Raw genomic sequence first — 16,678 nt, forward strand, 5'->3', positions numbered from 1 at the left:
AGAGAGGGAACACAAGCAGGGGGAGTGGGAGAGGGAGAAGCAGGCTTCCCGCCTAGCAGGGAGCCCAATGTGGGGCTCAATCCCAGGAACCTGGAATCATGACCGGAGCCAAAGGCAGATGCTTAATGACTGAGCCACCATGCGCCCCTAGACTGTAAGCTTCTTGAGAGCAGGGACTGTGTTCATTAACACTTAACACTTCACACAGTGCCTGGTACATAGGAGGGTATTAATGAAAAAACTATTAAATGAATAACTACATTAATGAATGAATGAATGAACAAACGAACAAAGAGGAATAGAACATGGTGGTTCTGGAATCAGTCAGACAGCTTCTAGATTCAAATTCTGGCTTTGCCACTTACTGTGTGACCTTGAATTAGTTAAACCCCGTGGACCATCAGTTCTCTCATCTGTAAAATAGTGGCAATGATACCTACCTCATAGGGTGGTTGGAATGAGATAAGCATGTATCTGTCACATAACAGGCACACATTACATGCTAGTATGTATTACTATCATGATTCTCATTAACATTATGAATGATTACTGTTAGACTAGCATGATTTTGACCTCTCTGCAGGACCCTATAGGGTACCAACGTCCTCCATGTATCTCTTCACCTACCTCCTAGTTGGGAAATTCTTCCTCAGATTTAAACTCAGATTATTTTTTTTTTTTTGGATTTTATTCATTTATTTGAGAGAGAGATCGAGAGAGCACGGGTGCAGGAGCAAGGGAGGGGTAGAGGGAGATTGAGAAGCAGACTCCCCGCTGAGCAGGGACCCCCCCCCCAATGCAGGACTCCATCCCAGGACTCTGAGATCATGACCTAAGCTGAAGGCAGAGCTTAACAACTGAGCCACCTGCGCACCCCTAAACTCAGACTATTTTTAAAGCATTAAACAATGCTTTTAAAGCTCATTTCAGCTCATTCATTAAGTCAATAATTATTTACCATGCTTCTGTCATTCATTCATTCAACAAATATTTCTCAAGCTAGCCAAGTACTGTTCTAAGCGCTGGGGATTAAGTGAAAACAACAGGAAAAAAATGCTTGCCTTTCTGCGGTAATATTGGGAGAAATATATATGTATATATACAAAATATAAATATACAATAAAGTGTCAGATAATGATGTGTATGTACTATGGAGAAAAAAGAATCAAAGTGTAGGAGCTGTGGTGCAATATTTATAGATCCTTGTAAGCCATGGAAAAGAGTTCAGATTTTATTCTAAGTGTGAATGGAAGTCTCTGAAGGGTGTTGAGCATGGGAATGACATGATCTAATTTTTATTTTAAGAAAATCATTCTGTAAACCAATGTTCATAGAAATATTATTCATAATAGTCCCCAAATGGAAACAAACCCGATGTCCATCAACAGATGAATGGATAAATGAAATGTGGTATGTGTGTAAAATGGCATATCATTCAGCCTTAAAAGGAAGGACAATCTAACCCATGCTAAAACATGGATAAACCTGGAAGATATTATGCTAAGTGAAATAAGCCAGGCATAAAAGGAGAAATACGTATGATTCCATTTATATGAGGTGCCTAGAGTAATCAAATTCATAGAGTCAGAAAGTAATTGCCCGGTACTGGAGGAAAAGGAGAATGGAAAGTTATTGTCTAATAGGCTCAGAGTTTCAGTTTGGAAAGATGAAAAAGTGCTAGAGAAGAATGGTGGTCATAGTTGCACAGCAATGTAAATATACTTAATGTCACTGAACTGTACACTTAAAAACAGTTAAAAGGGTAAAAAAAAAAATCATTCTGGCTACTGTGTGATGGAAGAACAAGATAGGGAGAGGTGGTTAAAGTAGAAGGAGGGAGTCCAGTTAGGAGGCTACTCTTGTAGTCTAAAAGAGGAATGGTGGTGGCATGGATGGAAATTGTGAAAATGTGGAAAATGTGGAGACTCTGGGTATTTTTTTAGGTAGAGCTTAGCAGATTTGGACTGGAAGTGAAGTGTGAAAGAAATAGAAAAATCAAGGATGAACCCAAGGATACTGAGCAACTGAAAAATAATGAGAAAACAAAGAAAAAAAGGTTGCCATTTACCGAAATAAAGAAGATGAGAGACAAGCTGATGTGAGTACATTTGGACAAGTTTAGGATGCCTATCAGATATTCAAGTGGAAATGTCAAGAAGGCCGTTGGATTTGGAAATCTGGAACTAAGGGAGAGGTTTGGTCTGAAGAGAAAAAAATTGAGAGTTATCCAGGTATGTGAAGCTAGGGAGCTAGATGAGGTCAGCTAGAGGGCAAGTGTGGCCAGAGTAGAGAAGAGGGTGCAGCAATTGGCCTTTGGCATGCCAATGTTTAGAAACTGGGAGGAGGACCAAGCAAAAGATACAGAATGAGTGGCCAGTGAGGAAGGGGGAAATCAGAAGAGAGTATGAAGAAAGCATTCAAAGAGGAAGCTATCCAATGTGTGAAATGTTGCTGATAAATTATGTAGGGTGCAATCTGAGAATTGGCCACTGGATTTTGAAAGGATGGTGAACTTTTTAAGAGCAGTTCTAATTACATGGTAGAGACGAAATTTTGCCCGAAACAAATTGAGGAAAGAATGAGAAATGAGGAAGTGGAGACAGCAAATAAAAGCAATTCTTCCAAGGAATGTTGGTAAATAAGGAAGCAGATAGGTGGTGCAGTAATCATGAGGATGGGCAATCTAGGAAGGGCTTTTTTTTTTTTGAGAGAGAGAGAGAGATATTGAGAGAGTCGGGGAGGGGCAGAGGGAGAGAGCATCTTAAGCAGACTCCCTGCTGAACGTGGAGCCTGACCTCAGGACCCCACGATCATGGACTGAGCCAAAACCAAGAGTCAGATGCTTAACCAACTGAGTCACCCACGCGCCCCTAGGAAGGGCTTTTTAAGATGGGAGAGTTTAAAGCATTTTGTAAACTGATGGGAATAATCCAGTAGAGAGAAAAAACAAAGTTGCTGGAGAAAGAAGGGACATTTGAAGGAACAAAGTGACCAGGAAGAATGAGGTTCCAGTCCACGATGGAGGCACTAACCTTAGATAGGTCAGTTCACGAGTACAGTGCAGTGGTTGAGAGAATGAGTTCTGGAGTCAGACTACTTACTTTGTGACTCTGGACAAGGCACTGAAAAGGAAACCTCCAGGCCTCAGTTTCCCCATCTGTAAGATGAAGAATCATAATAATACCTAACTCAGAGTGACGTTTAAACAACTTAATACATGTGAAGGACTCAGCACACAACTGGGCATATAGTAAGCCCTCTATAGGTATTAGCTCTTATTATTGTAACAGGAGGGAAATGAGTCTACAAGTCCAGATACAAATGCATTGGTAGATTGAGCGATGGGAAGATATAACCATTCTTTGCTGATTGCTGTTCTTTATTATTATTATTATTTAATAGGGAGGTGGGAAGAGAAGTTTAGAAAGAGTCATCTCAAAAAGTGGGCAAATGAGTTGATTAGGGAATTGTAGTAGGGTTGCTGGGCAGCATGAAGGGCCCACTTGAGGCTGGTGAGCTGTATGTAAAGTGGGACTAGTTGGCACAGGTGATGGTTTCCTCCAGTTAAACACCAATGCTTGGGTACAGCTGTGGAATAGGAGAACTGGCTTTAACTGGGGTTAGGGTTTGCCTGGAAAATACAAGGAAGGGGAAGGGAAAAGAGGGCAAGGCTATTAAGTGTGCATACATGGTAATGATTATGGTGATAGATTATGGAAAATAAACTGAGTAAATAAGGAAAGACAGAAGGGTGTGATGGATAGTGACAAAGTGGCAGGTCAATGGATTGGATGTCAGTGGAGGTTCTCTAGAGTAAGTGAGCTGAAAAGGAGGTAGAAGGTGTATCCAGAAAGTGAAATGCTTGAAAGAGTTCTTGGTGGAGGTAGTGGAGGAAAATCTCGTTGGAAGTGAAATGGTCAAAGAAGCAAGAATTAAATAGATTATCTAGGGGCACCTGGGTGGCTCAGTCGGTTGGACATCAGCCTTCGGCTCAGGTCATGATCCTAGGGTCCTGGGATCGAGCCCCACACCAGGTTCCCTGCTCAGCAAGGAGCCTGCTTCTCTCTCTCCCTCTGCCTCTCCCCCAGCTTGTGCTCTCTCTCTCGATCACTCTGTCTCAAATAAATAAACTCTTTCATAAAGAAATACATAAATAGATTATCTACATAATGATGTAGAGAATGTACACAATGATGATAAAAGTAGTGATAAAAAGAAAGAGACTTCGATCCAGATGCTGAAATGTTCAACAAATACAGAAGAGTGACCAGGAGGTCTGTAAATGATCACAAGGTGAAGTAGGAAGTGGTGCGGTCTGATGGCGTGTATTTCAGAGATGCTTGGGATTTTGGAGGAGAAAGATAAAGAAATGATCTGGAAGTAGCAACAGACAGAAAGGAAAATACCCTCCTCCAGAGTATGCAAAAGAAAAAAGCAGCTACCACTCCAGGATAAGGACATTCAGAGAAGAGGCTGAAGATACAGAAAATTTTGTAGATACTTCCCTAGACCCGATAAAGGCACTATAGAAATGCAAAGCAGGGGGCGCCTGGGTGGGTCAGTCGTTAAGCGTCTGCCTTCGGCTCAGGTCATGATCCCAACGTCCTGGGATCGAGCCCCGCATCGAGCCCCGCATCGAGCCCCGCATCGAGCCCCGCATCGAGCCCCGCATCGAGCCCCGCATCGGGCTCCCTGCTCCGCCGGAAGCCTGCTTCTCCCTCTCCCACTCCCCCTGCTTGGGTTCCCTCTCTCGCTGTGTCTTTCTCTGTCAAATAAATAAAAAAAATCTTTAAAAAAAAAAAAAAAAGAAATGCAAAGCAGCGTGAGACATATTTCACTTGCCTGCTAAGAACTTCAGGTAGGCATGCAACTTTCTCACGAAACCAAATATGGTCTTTATCTTTTTCCTATCAAGGTCTTTATCTTTTTCCTATCAGGTCTGTTGGTCAAAAAACATTTATTGAAAATAAATTTAGCACATTAAAAGTGAATGCACCCTCCTTGAACAGATGAGAAAAATGAGGCTCAGAAAGCAGAATGGTTTGGGCGCCTGGGTGGCTCAGTTGGTTAAGCGACTGCCTTCGGCTCAGGTCATGATCCTGGAGTCCCGGGATCAAGTCCCGCATCGGGCTCCCTGCTCAGCAGGGAGCCTGCTTCTGCCTCTGACCCTCCCCCCTCTCATGTGCTCTCTCTCTCTCATTCTCTCTGTCTCAAATAAATAAATAAAATCTTTAAAAAAAAAAAAAGAAAGCAGAATGGTTTATTGCAGGTTTCGCCTCAGTTAGTGGCAGATTCAGGTCAGGAACTAAGGACTCTATCCAGTGCACCAAGCTATATGCAGAGTCCTGAACTGGGTGCTATAAAGGAACAGGAAGGGATATAAACTATGTTCCTCCACACCCTCCATGCTCTTAGTTACAGTCCAGGTGAGAATGTGATGCTCACAAATGAAATTTCAGCAAACAACATATTGTTACAAGTTGTGCTCCTAAGTACGAAGGGAGACAATGTAAAGTCACATGTGGTTTTTCAAGGAATATTTCCTGGTGATAGTAAATTTGTTTACGTGCTTTCAATAATCTATTAAGTAATTCATGAGAATTAAAGAAAATTTGGAAAACAGAAAGACAGAAAGAAAAAGCAAACTTTTTTGAGGCCCCATTTATCTAAACAGAATCACTACTGTTATTTTAGAATATTTCCATCTTTTTTTCTGGCATAAACTTTTTAAGTAAATACTAAATTTTAATAGACAAAACAGGCAAATAGTTCAAAATCCAAGAGGTAAAAAAAAAAGTCGGAAAGTCAAGAATCAGTCTTCTTCCCACCATCCAGCAGCCCTGTACATAGTTTCCCTTCCTTGAGTCTGACTCCAGTCAGAGATTTATGTTTTGAGTTTCTAAAAAGTGTACTTATAAAGTATGGAGATTGGGCGCCTGGGTGGCTCAGATGGTTAAGCTTCTGCCTTCGGCTCAGGTCACGATCCCAGGGTTCTGGGATCGAGTCCCGCATCGGACTCCCTGCTCAGCGGGGAGCCTGCTTCTCCCTCTGCCTCTCTCTCTCTCTCTCTGTCTCTCATGAATAAATAAATAAAATCTTTTAAAAAAATGAAGTATGGATATTAGTTAATAATCACTTAATCACAAAGCAATATTGGATCATTTTTTTTTTTTAAAGATTTTATTTATTTATTTGACAGAGAGAGAGACAGCGAGAGAGGGAACACAAGCAGGGGGACTGGGAGAGGGAGAAGCAGGCTTCCCACTGAGCAGGGAGCCCGATGCGGGACTTGATCCCAGGACCCCGGGACCATGACCTGAGCCAAAGGCAGTCGCTTAACCAACTGAGCCACCCAGGCGCCCGCAATATTGGATCATTAAGGTAACAAGCATACCATACTAATGTAAGATGTTAATAATAGGGGGAACTGGATGTGAGGGATACAATTTATTGCATCTCTGTGATGCACTCTGCATCTCTATGAGCATGGAATCACTAATCAGCAATATCATACTGGATTTAGTGAAATAATCTTCACAATGGGGACTTTAATATTTTATCATAGAATCGTGGAAGCATTGGATTGGAAATGACTCAGAGAATAATTCATTCAATTTTCTGAGAAAATTAAATAAACATTTCTAAGAGTTCACAGTTAGGAGAGCCAAGATTATAATCTAAGTTTTCTAGCTTTTATGTTAATGACATTACAACATATTACAACACACCTACTCAAAAATACTACAAGTAGGCATTGTCATGCTTACCACAACCCTCCCATTGTTCTTTGTATTTATGGCCATTATGATGGTCATAGTTTTGTTTTGTTCTGTTTAATAAGATTTATTTTTTTGGAACAGTTTTAGATTTACAGAAAGATTGAGAAACTAAACTCCATACTTTTATTCAGATTTATTTAGTTTTCACCCAATGTCCTTTTCCTATTCTGGGATCTTATCCAGGATATCACATTATATCTAGTTTTCATGTCTCCTTAGCCTCCTCTTGGTTGTGACAGTTGTTTGGTTTTTTTTAAGATTTTATTTATTTACTTGACAGAGAGAGAGACACAGTGAGAGGAGGAACACAAGCAGGGGGAGTGGGAGAGGGAGAAGCAGGCTTCCCGCTGAGCAGGGAGCCCGATGAGGGTCTTGATCCCAGGACCCCAGGACCATGACCTGAGCCGAAGGTAGATGCCCAACAACTGAACTACCCAGGTGCCCCAGTTGTGACAGTTTTTTAGACTTTCTTTGTTTTTTGTTTTTTTCTTTGTTAAGATTTTATTTTAGGGGCGCCTGGGTGGCTGAGTCAGTTAAATGTCTCCCTTTGGCTCAGGTCATGATCCCAGGGTCCTGGGATGGAGCCTGCATCAGGCTCCTTGCTCAGTGGGAAGCCTGCTTCTCCCTCTGCCTGCCATTCCCCATGGAATGACAGAGAGAGCTTGTGCTCTCTCTCTCTCTCTCTCTATGTCAAATGGATGAATAAAATCTTAAAAAAAAAAAAAAAAGATTTCACTTTAAAGTCATCTCTACACCCAATGTGGGGCTCAAACTCACAACCCCAAGATCATGAGTCACATGCTCTACTGATTGAGCCAGCCCGGCGCCCCTAGACTTTCTTTTTGATGATCTTGATAATTTTGAGAAGTACTAGTTGGTACTTTGTAAAATGTTCCTCTATTGGGATTTGTTTTTCTTGTGATCATAGTTTTTTTTTTAAAGTTTTTTTTATTTATTTAAGTAATCTCTACACCCCATGTGGGACTTGAACTCATGACCCCGAGATCAAGAATCACATGCTCTTCTGACTGAGCCAACCAGGTACCCCGATCATAGGTTTATTTTTGATTTAACATAATCCTAGGCTTGTCAGCATATGTTTGTAAATTCTTTTCATGTGACATTATCCATTTCTAATAATTTATGGCATCATAAATATCGTTGTTTTGTTTTTTATTTTTTTTTTAAGATTTTTATTTATTGACTTGAGAGAGAGAGCACACACCAGTGGTGGGGGGAGGGGTTGAGGGAGAAGCAGACTCCCTGCTGAACAGGTAGGCCAACACAGGGCTCAATCCCAGGACCCTGAGATCACGACCTGAGCCAAAGGCAGATGACGCTTAACCGACCGAGCCACCCAGGTGCCCCTTGTTTTGTTTTTTAAATATCGTTTTTAATGGCTGAAAATCCCTACTCTTTTATTTAAAATCTGTGAGGTCTTGCACACATTTCTAAACTTCTCTGAGCCCTTGGTTTCCTCCTCTGTAAGTGGTGCTCACAGGATTGTCATGAAAAAGGCAAGTAGCCTACTTGGGCAGAGGCAACACATAATAAAAGTTATGGTTTTTTTTTTTTTTCTTAAAGATTTTATTTATTGGGCACACCTGGGTGGCTCAGTCGGTTAAGCGTCTGCCTTCGGCTCAGGTCATGATCCCAGGGTCCTGGGATCGAGTCCCACATCGGGCTCCCTGCTCCGCGGGAAGCCTGCTTCTCCCTCTGCCTCTGTCTCTCTCTCTGTCTGTCATGAATAAATAAATAAAATCTTTTTTTTTTTTTTTATTTTTTTTAAAGATTTTATTTATTTATTTGACAGAGAGAGAGAGATAGCGAGAGCAGGAACACAAGCAGGGGGAGTGGGAGAGCGAGAAGCAGACTTCCTGCCGAGCAGGGAGCCCGATGTGGGACTCGATCCCAGGACCCTGGGATCATGACCTGAGCTGAAGGCAGACGCTTAACGACTGAGCCACCCAGGCACCCATAAATAAAATCTTTAAAAAAAAAAAGATTTTATTTATTTATTTGACGGAGAGAGACACAGCAAGAGAGGGAACACAAGCAGGGGGAGTGGGAGAGGGAGAAGCAGGCCTCCGACTGAGCAGGGAGCCCGATGTAGGGCTCGATCCCAGGACCCTGGGATCATGACCTGAGCCGGAGGCAGCCGCTTAACTGACTGAGCCACCCAGGCGCCCCTAAAAGTTATGTTTAAAGATTATTCAAGGGGGGATGCCTAGGTGGCTCAGTCAGTTAAGCGGCTGCCTTCGGCTCAGGTCATGATCCCAGGGTCCTGGGATTGAGACCTGCATCGGGCTCCCTGCTCAGCGGGAGGCCTGCTTCTTCCTCTCCCTCTGCCCCCTGCTCATGATCTAGCTCTCTCACACTCTCTCTCTCAAATACATAAATAAAATCTTAAAAAAAAAAATGAAGATTATTCAGAGCCTGGTGTTTAAACAAGACTGGGGGAACATAGGTGGCCAAGAGGCAATTGCAATAGTTGGGGCCTGCAACCTCAGTGGGACTGGAGAACTGACTGGATATGGGTGGGGGGGGACGAGTTGGGGTCACAGAGCAGACAGAACACCTTCCTTGTGGGGATCCTCTAGGACCAAGAGAAACTTAGTGCAGGGTGGCTCAGGCAGAAGAGCATTTGACTCTTGATCTCAGCGTCATGAGTTTGAGCCCCACGTTGGGTGTAGAGATTACCAAAAGAGAGAGAGAGAGAGGGACTTGGTGCTCTTGAGAGCCAGGGAAGAGGGGAAGGCAGCCCTCTCGGTGAAGGCAGGAGCTTGGATTTCGATGTGTTTAGCTTCAGGTGGTGACTGCCTGTTCCCGTGATGTCTTGTAAAGAATTAGAGTTCTGAAGGAAAGTGAAGTCTCAGGGCTTGAGAGTGGACAGGCTCTGCAGAGGCTAATGCTGGAACAACCAACATGGAAAGGGACGAGAGATCATCTCAACATTCAGTCACAACTGTTCCCATTTACAGTGTCCACTGAGGACAGGTGCTGCACAAGACCTGTCACCATTTCTTGTTTACCCTGAATAAACTCTGCAAGCAGGGTAGGTATTTTTACCCATTTTTATACATGATAAAACAGATTCCTAGGGTTAAGTAACTTGCTCAAAGACACAGGGCTCGTTGGTCACTGACCAGGAATCAATCCTGTTGTAGTGAAGTCAAAGCCTTCCCATTGCTCTACTGGAGTTAGACCAGAAGGCCTCAACCCCCTGATTTAGCAAATGAGAAACCTGAGGCCTAGAAAGAGAATGTAACTTCCCCAAGAGCACTCAGTTAGAAACTAAACAGGGAGGGGAGGGTGGGCACACCTGGCTAGCTCAATTGGAGGAGCATGGGACTTGATCTTGAGGTCAGGAGTTCAAGCCCCACGTTGGGTATAGATATTACTTAAAAACAAAAAAACAGGGCGCCTGGGTGGCTCAGATGGTTAAGCGTCTGCCTGCGGCTCAGGTCATGATCCCAGGGTCCTGGGATCGAGTCCCGCATCGGGCTCCCTGCTCCTTGGGAGCCTGCTTCTCCCTCTGCTTCTCTCTCTCTCTGTCTCTCATGAATAAATAAAATCTTAAAAAAAACAAACAAACAAACAAAAACACTTAAAAAAAAAAAAGAAACTGAACTAGGGCTATAAACCAGGCACCCAGAGTGAAATGTCCCTGTGGGGCGCCCAGTATGAAAGGGGTCTGGGGTGGGAAAGAAAAGCCAGTAGAGAAGAACAAAAAGAAATGAAGGAAGAATTTCTCAGTAGGGCTCACAAGGCCTTGCCTACAGTTCTACACAGAACCTCTCCTCTCTCTCCTCCACACAGCCTATGCTTCTGCTAGCAGGTTCCTTGCAGCTTCAGCCCGCACCATAGGACACTACACCTACTGCCCCAGCCACTCCTGGAAAACTGCTCATTGAAAACCCAAGCTTCCTGTGCTCTGTGAGGCCTTCCCACTCAGCCTCAGGACCCTGGGCAGGCCCCCCACAAGGGCACCTGCAGAGCAGCGATTTCATCTTTCCCCAATGACCGCCTTGTGATCCCACCCAAAGAAGGCTTGTGGTAGAGAAGGAAAAGAAGAGAGACAGGAGGAGCCCAGGATCACATGAAGTGGGGAAGGCCCAAGGACATGGAGATAAAGCTGACTTTACCTCTTTCCTATGCACACCCTCCCCTTAGTCCCTGGTCAGGACTGCAGTGTACTGGATGCCCACAGAAGGATCCAGGCATTCGGCAAATAGGAAAGGCAGTGAGTGGTGAGGCAGAGCAGCCAGGCATCCGATCAGCAGCTTTATGTTTGCACGTACATAGATTATACATAAGCTGCACATTTACAGGTGAGACATGGTACAGGAGGATTCCTGGAACAAGGGCCTTGCTGAATGCTGAAGGAGCAGACATTCGGCTGAGGCCTACAAAGGGGAATGGCAGTGGGGAGGAGTTGAGAGGCAGTCTTCTGGGCAGAGAGGTGGGCAGCCATGGGCACAGCTCTCTGGGGAGGGGCAGGCCTCCTGAGGTTGGGCCAGGGCGGCCAGGCGCCGCTGTACACACTCCGCCGTCAGCCGCGCTTCTGGGTCTGCATCCCAGCAGTCCTCTAGCAGCTCTCTCAGGCCGCCAGGGTCCTGGGAAGAATGGGAAGCAGGCTTAATCCTGGGATCCTCAGTGGCTCCCTGAGTAGCCCCAGAGTTGAAAGGTGTCCACCACTACCCTGTTTTCAACACTCCTCTTCTGATCCTCCCTGGGGCCTCCCTCCCTTCCCCCTCCCTGCAATCCAGCCCTCTGCGTCTTGCTCCCAATGAGACAGTTCTTTGGGTGTCTTCCAGAGGGTCCCCCTTTTCCTCTGAGGAGCTAATTCAGGTTAATGACTTCACATGCTGATGGGAAATTACTCTCCTTCCTTTCAGGCAACCAGGGTCTTAGGCAAACAATGTTTAACCCAACAGATACTTGTGCAGTGGAGATTTCAGACCAGGTAGCAGGGAAAGGGGCTTCCTGTTAGGAAACTAATTATACAGATCCTGAAATTTCACTGTTTGGCCACTTTTTTAACCCTTTATACCCAGGACTGGCTTTTCTTGGGTCATGGCAGAAACACAGATGTGTGGGACAGGGTGAGGAATTACCGGACTGAATGTTGGGCTCCACTGTACCAGGAGAGGAGCCATCTTGGGAGCAGAGCTCAGGGCAGAAGCAAGGCTAAGGAGGGCTTCCTGGAGGAGGGGACTGAGAAATAGGGCTAACCAATGGTGGGGAGGAGAGAGACAGACCAGGCAAGTCTGAGCAGGAGGAAGGTGTCTGTCTCAGGAATGGGCTGTGAGACTTATGGTAGAAGGGGATGAGCTGAGGTGCAGAGCAAGTTTGCCCAGCTCCAGCTGAACACGAGACAGGAGTGGTGGCAGATGAGAGGAGGATAGAAGCAGATGGGCTGGTCCCAGTAGACAAGTCCTTGAAGCCATGTCCACACTTTCCAGGTCCCCAGCCCACTAGCAGGTGGCCTCTTACTGTGGTGAAGCAGTGCCAGGTGGATGGGATGTAGGGGCGCCTTCTCTCCTCTACAGCCAAGGTCCACAGCTCACAGGTGGTGGGAGTGCTGCCCAGTTCTGCCTCATAGGCCAGTTGGAAGGGTGGTGGTCTGCTGTCTGGGGAAAGGCACGTGGGGCTAGGTGTCAACTTGCCCTGGGGTGCCTCCTTGTGGAAAGGCCAAGAGGGAGAAGGGCAGAACTTCCTGGGTCAGGAGGTAGGTGCATCTAGAATGGGTGAGTGAGTTATGGCGGGGGGGGGGGGGGGGGGGGGGGGGGGCACTGTCGCACCCATCCTTACCAGGCCACAAATCTGGGCAGCGGCTCAGGATCTCCCATAGGAGCAGAGCCAGAGAGTACACATCGGCTTGTCGGAGGGCCGTGCCCCAGTCCTGTAGGTCCAGAGTCTTGTCCAAGAGCTCTGGCGCCATGTACCTCTGGGTGCCAGCCTGGAGAGAAAGGCGTGGAGCGCCAAGAACCATCTCCCGGGCAAGCCTCACTGCAACACTGGTCCATGCAACTTCCCCCCAACTAGAGTCTGCAATGTCTCAAACACTATAGGTACTGCTGCACTGTTGTCACAGCAAAAGGCCCATCTCCATCAGCAACACTGCCGTCATCCTGGGCTTCACCCTTATCCAGAGTACTCACCTCCATGATGGCAGCTGGGCCTCGGGGTTGAGTAGGGGCCCACGTGGGAGGCTGGGTGAGGCCAGGGAGCACCAAGGCAAGGCCCAGGTCTCCAATGGCACACGACCCATCCTCCCGAATGAGCACATTCTGGCTGCTCAGATCTCGGTGGGCGATACCTGGTTTATATTGGCCTGTGAGAGAAGCCAAGGTTGAAGGGGCATGGATCCTCTTCCTTTCTCTTTGGACCCAATTCTTCCCCTCCGAGCTAAGGGAGAATCAGAAACATAGCAGTATGGTTCCTGATTCCCACGGCTTCCTACTTCCAGCTCACCCACCATCCTGCCAGCGCTCCTCATGGAGAAATGCCAGGCCCTGCACCAGAGACAGTGCCATCCGCATGGAACTTCCCCAGTCACTGGTGTGCTGGGTCAAGTAGTGGCACAGGGAGCCCTGGGGAGCAGCAGAGAAAAGAGGAGGACACATAAGCTGGAGGTGGCTGATCCACCCCAGGGAGCAGAGATCAATCTACAGACTTCCCCCTGCATCTCCCAGCAGACGACATACTGATCCATCCAGGCCAAGACAAGAGGCAGGGGAGAAATGAGAACATGCGTCTGTCAGATTGATGGGAAAAATAGTAACCCTAGCTCAAGTGTCTGAGTGCTTACTGTGTGCCAGGCCTCCTGAAATCCTCACAACCCTAGGAGACATGTACTCCTGTCACTCCTCTTTTATAGATGAGGAGCTTGAAAGAAAACTAAGTAAACCTGCTGGAAGTCACTTGGTGAGAAACAAGTAGAGCTTGAATCCCAGCAGTCTGACTCTAGGGTCACTCACTAGTAACTACCTTATCCTGCTTAGGGACTTGAGACAACAACAGAAGCAGAAGAGGCAAGGTGAGCTCAGTGTGGTATTCCCTGTGAACCACCTGGCCTGTGGTGTCAGGCCTGGGTGGGAGAGCAGGCCCCTGGGGAGAGCTGCTGGCAAGGAGAGTGAAAGGTGGGTAGCAAGTGGAAACTGGGAGGGGAAGGAGCATTAGCGTCCCTCATTCAACAAACATTACTGAGCACCTTTAGTGTGCCAGGGAAGTTCAACAAACAAACCAACCCAAGAAAGCAGAGATTTTTGAGCTAGGCGTTAAGGCACATGGTCAAAGAGGGGACTTCTCCGAATTCAAGATTTCAGAGGGAGAGGACTGCAAGGGCTAATAAAGTCCCAAGTCCTTAGGTGGCCCACAAGGGTACGTGTGGTCTGGTCCCTGCCTACCTTGTCCTCTTCATCCTTCCTGTTCATGATCCTCCCCTCCAGTCACATATCCTTATTCTTCTCTCATGGTACCTCCTCTCTCAGCACTCAACACGCTTGACATTTGGCGCTTATTTTTGTGTTTACCTGATTCACTTTTGTCTCCCCCACTACTCTATAATCTACAAAGGCGGGGACGAGGCTGTTTGTCTTAGCACAGGAGGTATGGCTTATGGTTCATAAATACTTGTTGAATGAGTGTGTAAATGGTTTGGAGGGCTGTGCCTGGAGGTATTTCCTTAAGGTTGGGAATATGAATAGTTTTGATTTCTCCTTCTCTATGTTTCATGAGTTAAAAATATTAGCAAGTATTTCTTGTCTAATAAAAAACCAAGAAAACAACAAAAAATCATTTTTAATGTTCTAGAGTAGAGGAAATCTGAAGCAGAAGAATAAACACGAGCAGGGCCCTGCTGCCACCCAGCCCTGCACCCACATACACACATGGGCAAAGACATACAGACGTCCCTCGGTCCTCACCTTCGGGTGCAGTTCCAGTACCAGCAGGGGCCCACAGGGCAGGGGGCCAGGGCCCCCTCTGCTGGCGGTGATAAAGCGGACAATGTGGTCGTGCTGTAGGCCTGGCAGTTCGTACAACGCTCTCTCAGCTTGGAACTGGGCCACAGCCCTCCGGGAGAAGGCCTTGATGGCTACCAGTTTGCCTTGCAGCCGCCCAGCCCACACCACTGTGTGACCTCCTTCCCAGATTACCTGGTGGGAACACAGTGCTGGGTGGGAACCTCTGCTGGTATCAGGACCAGGCTTCCTCCCCAGCACACCCTCTGGGAGGGATTGTAGGGCACCCCTCCCCGCCCCCCGGGGCACCTGGGAGAAACGCAGCTCAGGCAGCTCGGGCAGCTCAGCACTCCAGTCCCTGCCTGAGTCTGGCTCTGGCTCTGGCTCTGGCCCACCTCGTACTCTGCAGGCCTTTCGCTGTAGCAGGGCTGGGGCAGAAGAGCCCTCGGGTCAGGGTGCATAGGCATGGAGACTGGGAAAAGGGCTTTGTGGGAGGTAAGGGGCTCAGGCTGTAGAGATCTCAGAACCATGGGGTCAGGGGAACCCGGAGAGGGGTCAGAGCTTTGGGGCAGTGACTTGGAGTCACAAGGGAGGGATGAAGTCGATTAGTACCCAAGATGATGCTGCCCAGCAGCAGCAGGAGGAGGAAGAATAGCCCCAGCAGCACCAGTGCCATCCAGATGGACTCGCCTGGACAGTAAGGCAAGAATGCAGCCTGGATGAGCCCTGCCCCAAATCCACTCTGCTCCTCTCCCCCTCCTCAGAGAACTTACTTCTGGACCCACCCCCACATTGGTCACAAGCCCCTTATCTCCCAGTCACCAAGGCAACCAACTTCTCAAGGCCAGGAGGAGGACAACTTGGGATGGTGGTAGGGTGAGAACTGGCCCTGATTCTACCTCTCACCCTAACCTGGGCCCCAGCCCCCACCAGGCCCCAGCACCCTGCGTGGCTACCTGGGACAGGTGGGGGACCCTGGGAGCCAGAAGTCCCAGGGCTCCCTGGAGGAGGCAGATGGCTGTAATTGGCATTGCAGAAGTCAGTGCCACAGGAGCAGGTGAAGAGAGTGGACCTGGGGCTGGGGTGGGCTCGGGGGCTCAGGTCACAGTGGGGGGACTCACAGTCTGGCTCATCACTGTCTCGGCATCCTGATGGGGTGGGATTAGAAGAGGAGAGAAAGGGCGAAAGGGAGAGAGAGAGAGGGCAAGCGAGCATAATAGAGTCTAGGAACAGAGAGGATAACCCCCTCCTCTATCAGAGGCAACCCCTCCATCTCATACAGGCTTTTCTTGCCCTCCACACATTCCATTTCTCCTCCTCTCCCGCTGCTGTCACCCCCAGCCCAGGATGTACCTGTCTCCCACCCTAGCTACTACCTGCTATATACTTGGCCATTCACCTTGCATCTCCACCTGTGCCTGGTCTTGGGTCAGGTTCCAGATCCCAAAACAGCAGCGGCTGTAGAGGCAGCGGATAACCCTGGGGGGCCCTGGTCCTGCATCTAGCAGCTTCCCCAGTGTCTTTGTGCTTCCCCGCACTCCAGGGGCCTCAAAGAACACACAGGTCCGCCTGCTTGGGGGTGCTGTGGCCCAGGGTGGGGAGAGGGGAGGGTTCAAGATGGGCATGAATGCAGGGGCCAAAGCAGCAGCCAAAAGGAGAGACGCAACCTGTTTCATACCCTAGGGCCAGCACAGTAAACCCAGAGGAGGAAACAGGGTCAGCAGAGGTCTGGAACCTGACCTCACCGTGGGGACACATGGCTCTACTTTTTGCCCTCACTTACCCACCCCACTCACGCTTTCAAGGGGGTGGCTGCTGCTTCCAGTGCCCCTTTCCCTCCGTGGGTGAGTGAAAAGGCCCTGCCCCTCCCTGTAGACACTTACCGCGCACAGCTGTGGGAAGTGGTACCCAAAGGCCCAGAGTCCCCAGCAT

The 16,678-nt window shown here is 47.7% G+C and overlaps 1 protein-coding gene across 3 annotated transcripts; it reads right to left on the bottom strand.

The window, feature by feature from the left end:
- Window positions 1–11,185: 11,185 nt before the first annotated feature.
- AMHR2 (anti-Mullerian hormone receptor type 2) lies at window positions 11,186–16,678 on the bottom strand. Of its 3 annotated transcripts, XM_021686772.1 has the most exons (11): window positions 16,630–16,678; window positions 16,146–16,328; window positions 15,703–15,894; window positions 15,359–15,436; window positions 15,056–15,174; window positions 14,711–14,941; window positions 13,261–13,375; window positions 12,944–13,116; window positions 12,594–12,741; window positions 12,276–12,412; window positions 11,186–11,395 (listed from the first exon to the last, which is right to left on the bottom strand). In XM_021686772.1, exons 1-11 carry the CDS (start codon window positions 16,676–16,678, stop codon window positions 11,186–11,188), a joined length of 1,635 nt encoding a protein of 544 aa, XP_021542447.1. The 3 variants fall into 3 exon arrangements, with proteins under 3 accessions (XP_021542447.1, XP_021542448.1, XP_044770760.1); XM_044914825.1 differs by lacking the exon at window positions 11,186–11,395 and having other exon boundaries at window positions 12,326–12,408; XM_021686773.1 differs by lacking the exons at window positions 12,276–12,412; window positions 12,594–12,741.

This window comes from Neomonachus schauinslandi, chromosome 5 (assembly GCF_002201575.2).
Source record: "Neomonachus schauinslandi chromosome 5, ASM220157v2, whole genome shotgun sequence".
Taxonomy (NCBI): Eukaryota; Metazoa; Chordata; class Mammalia; order Carnivora; family Phocidae; genus Neomonachus; species Neomonachus schauinslandi.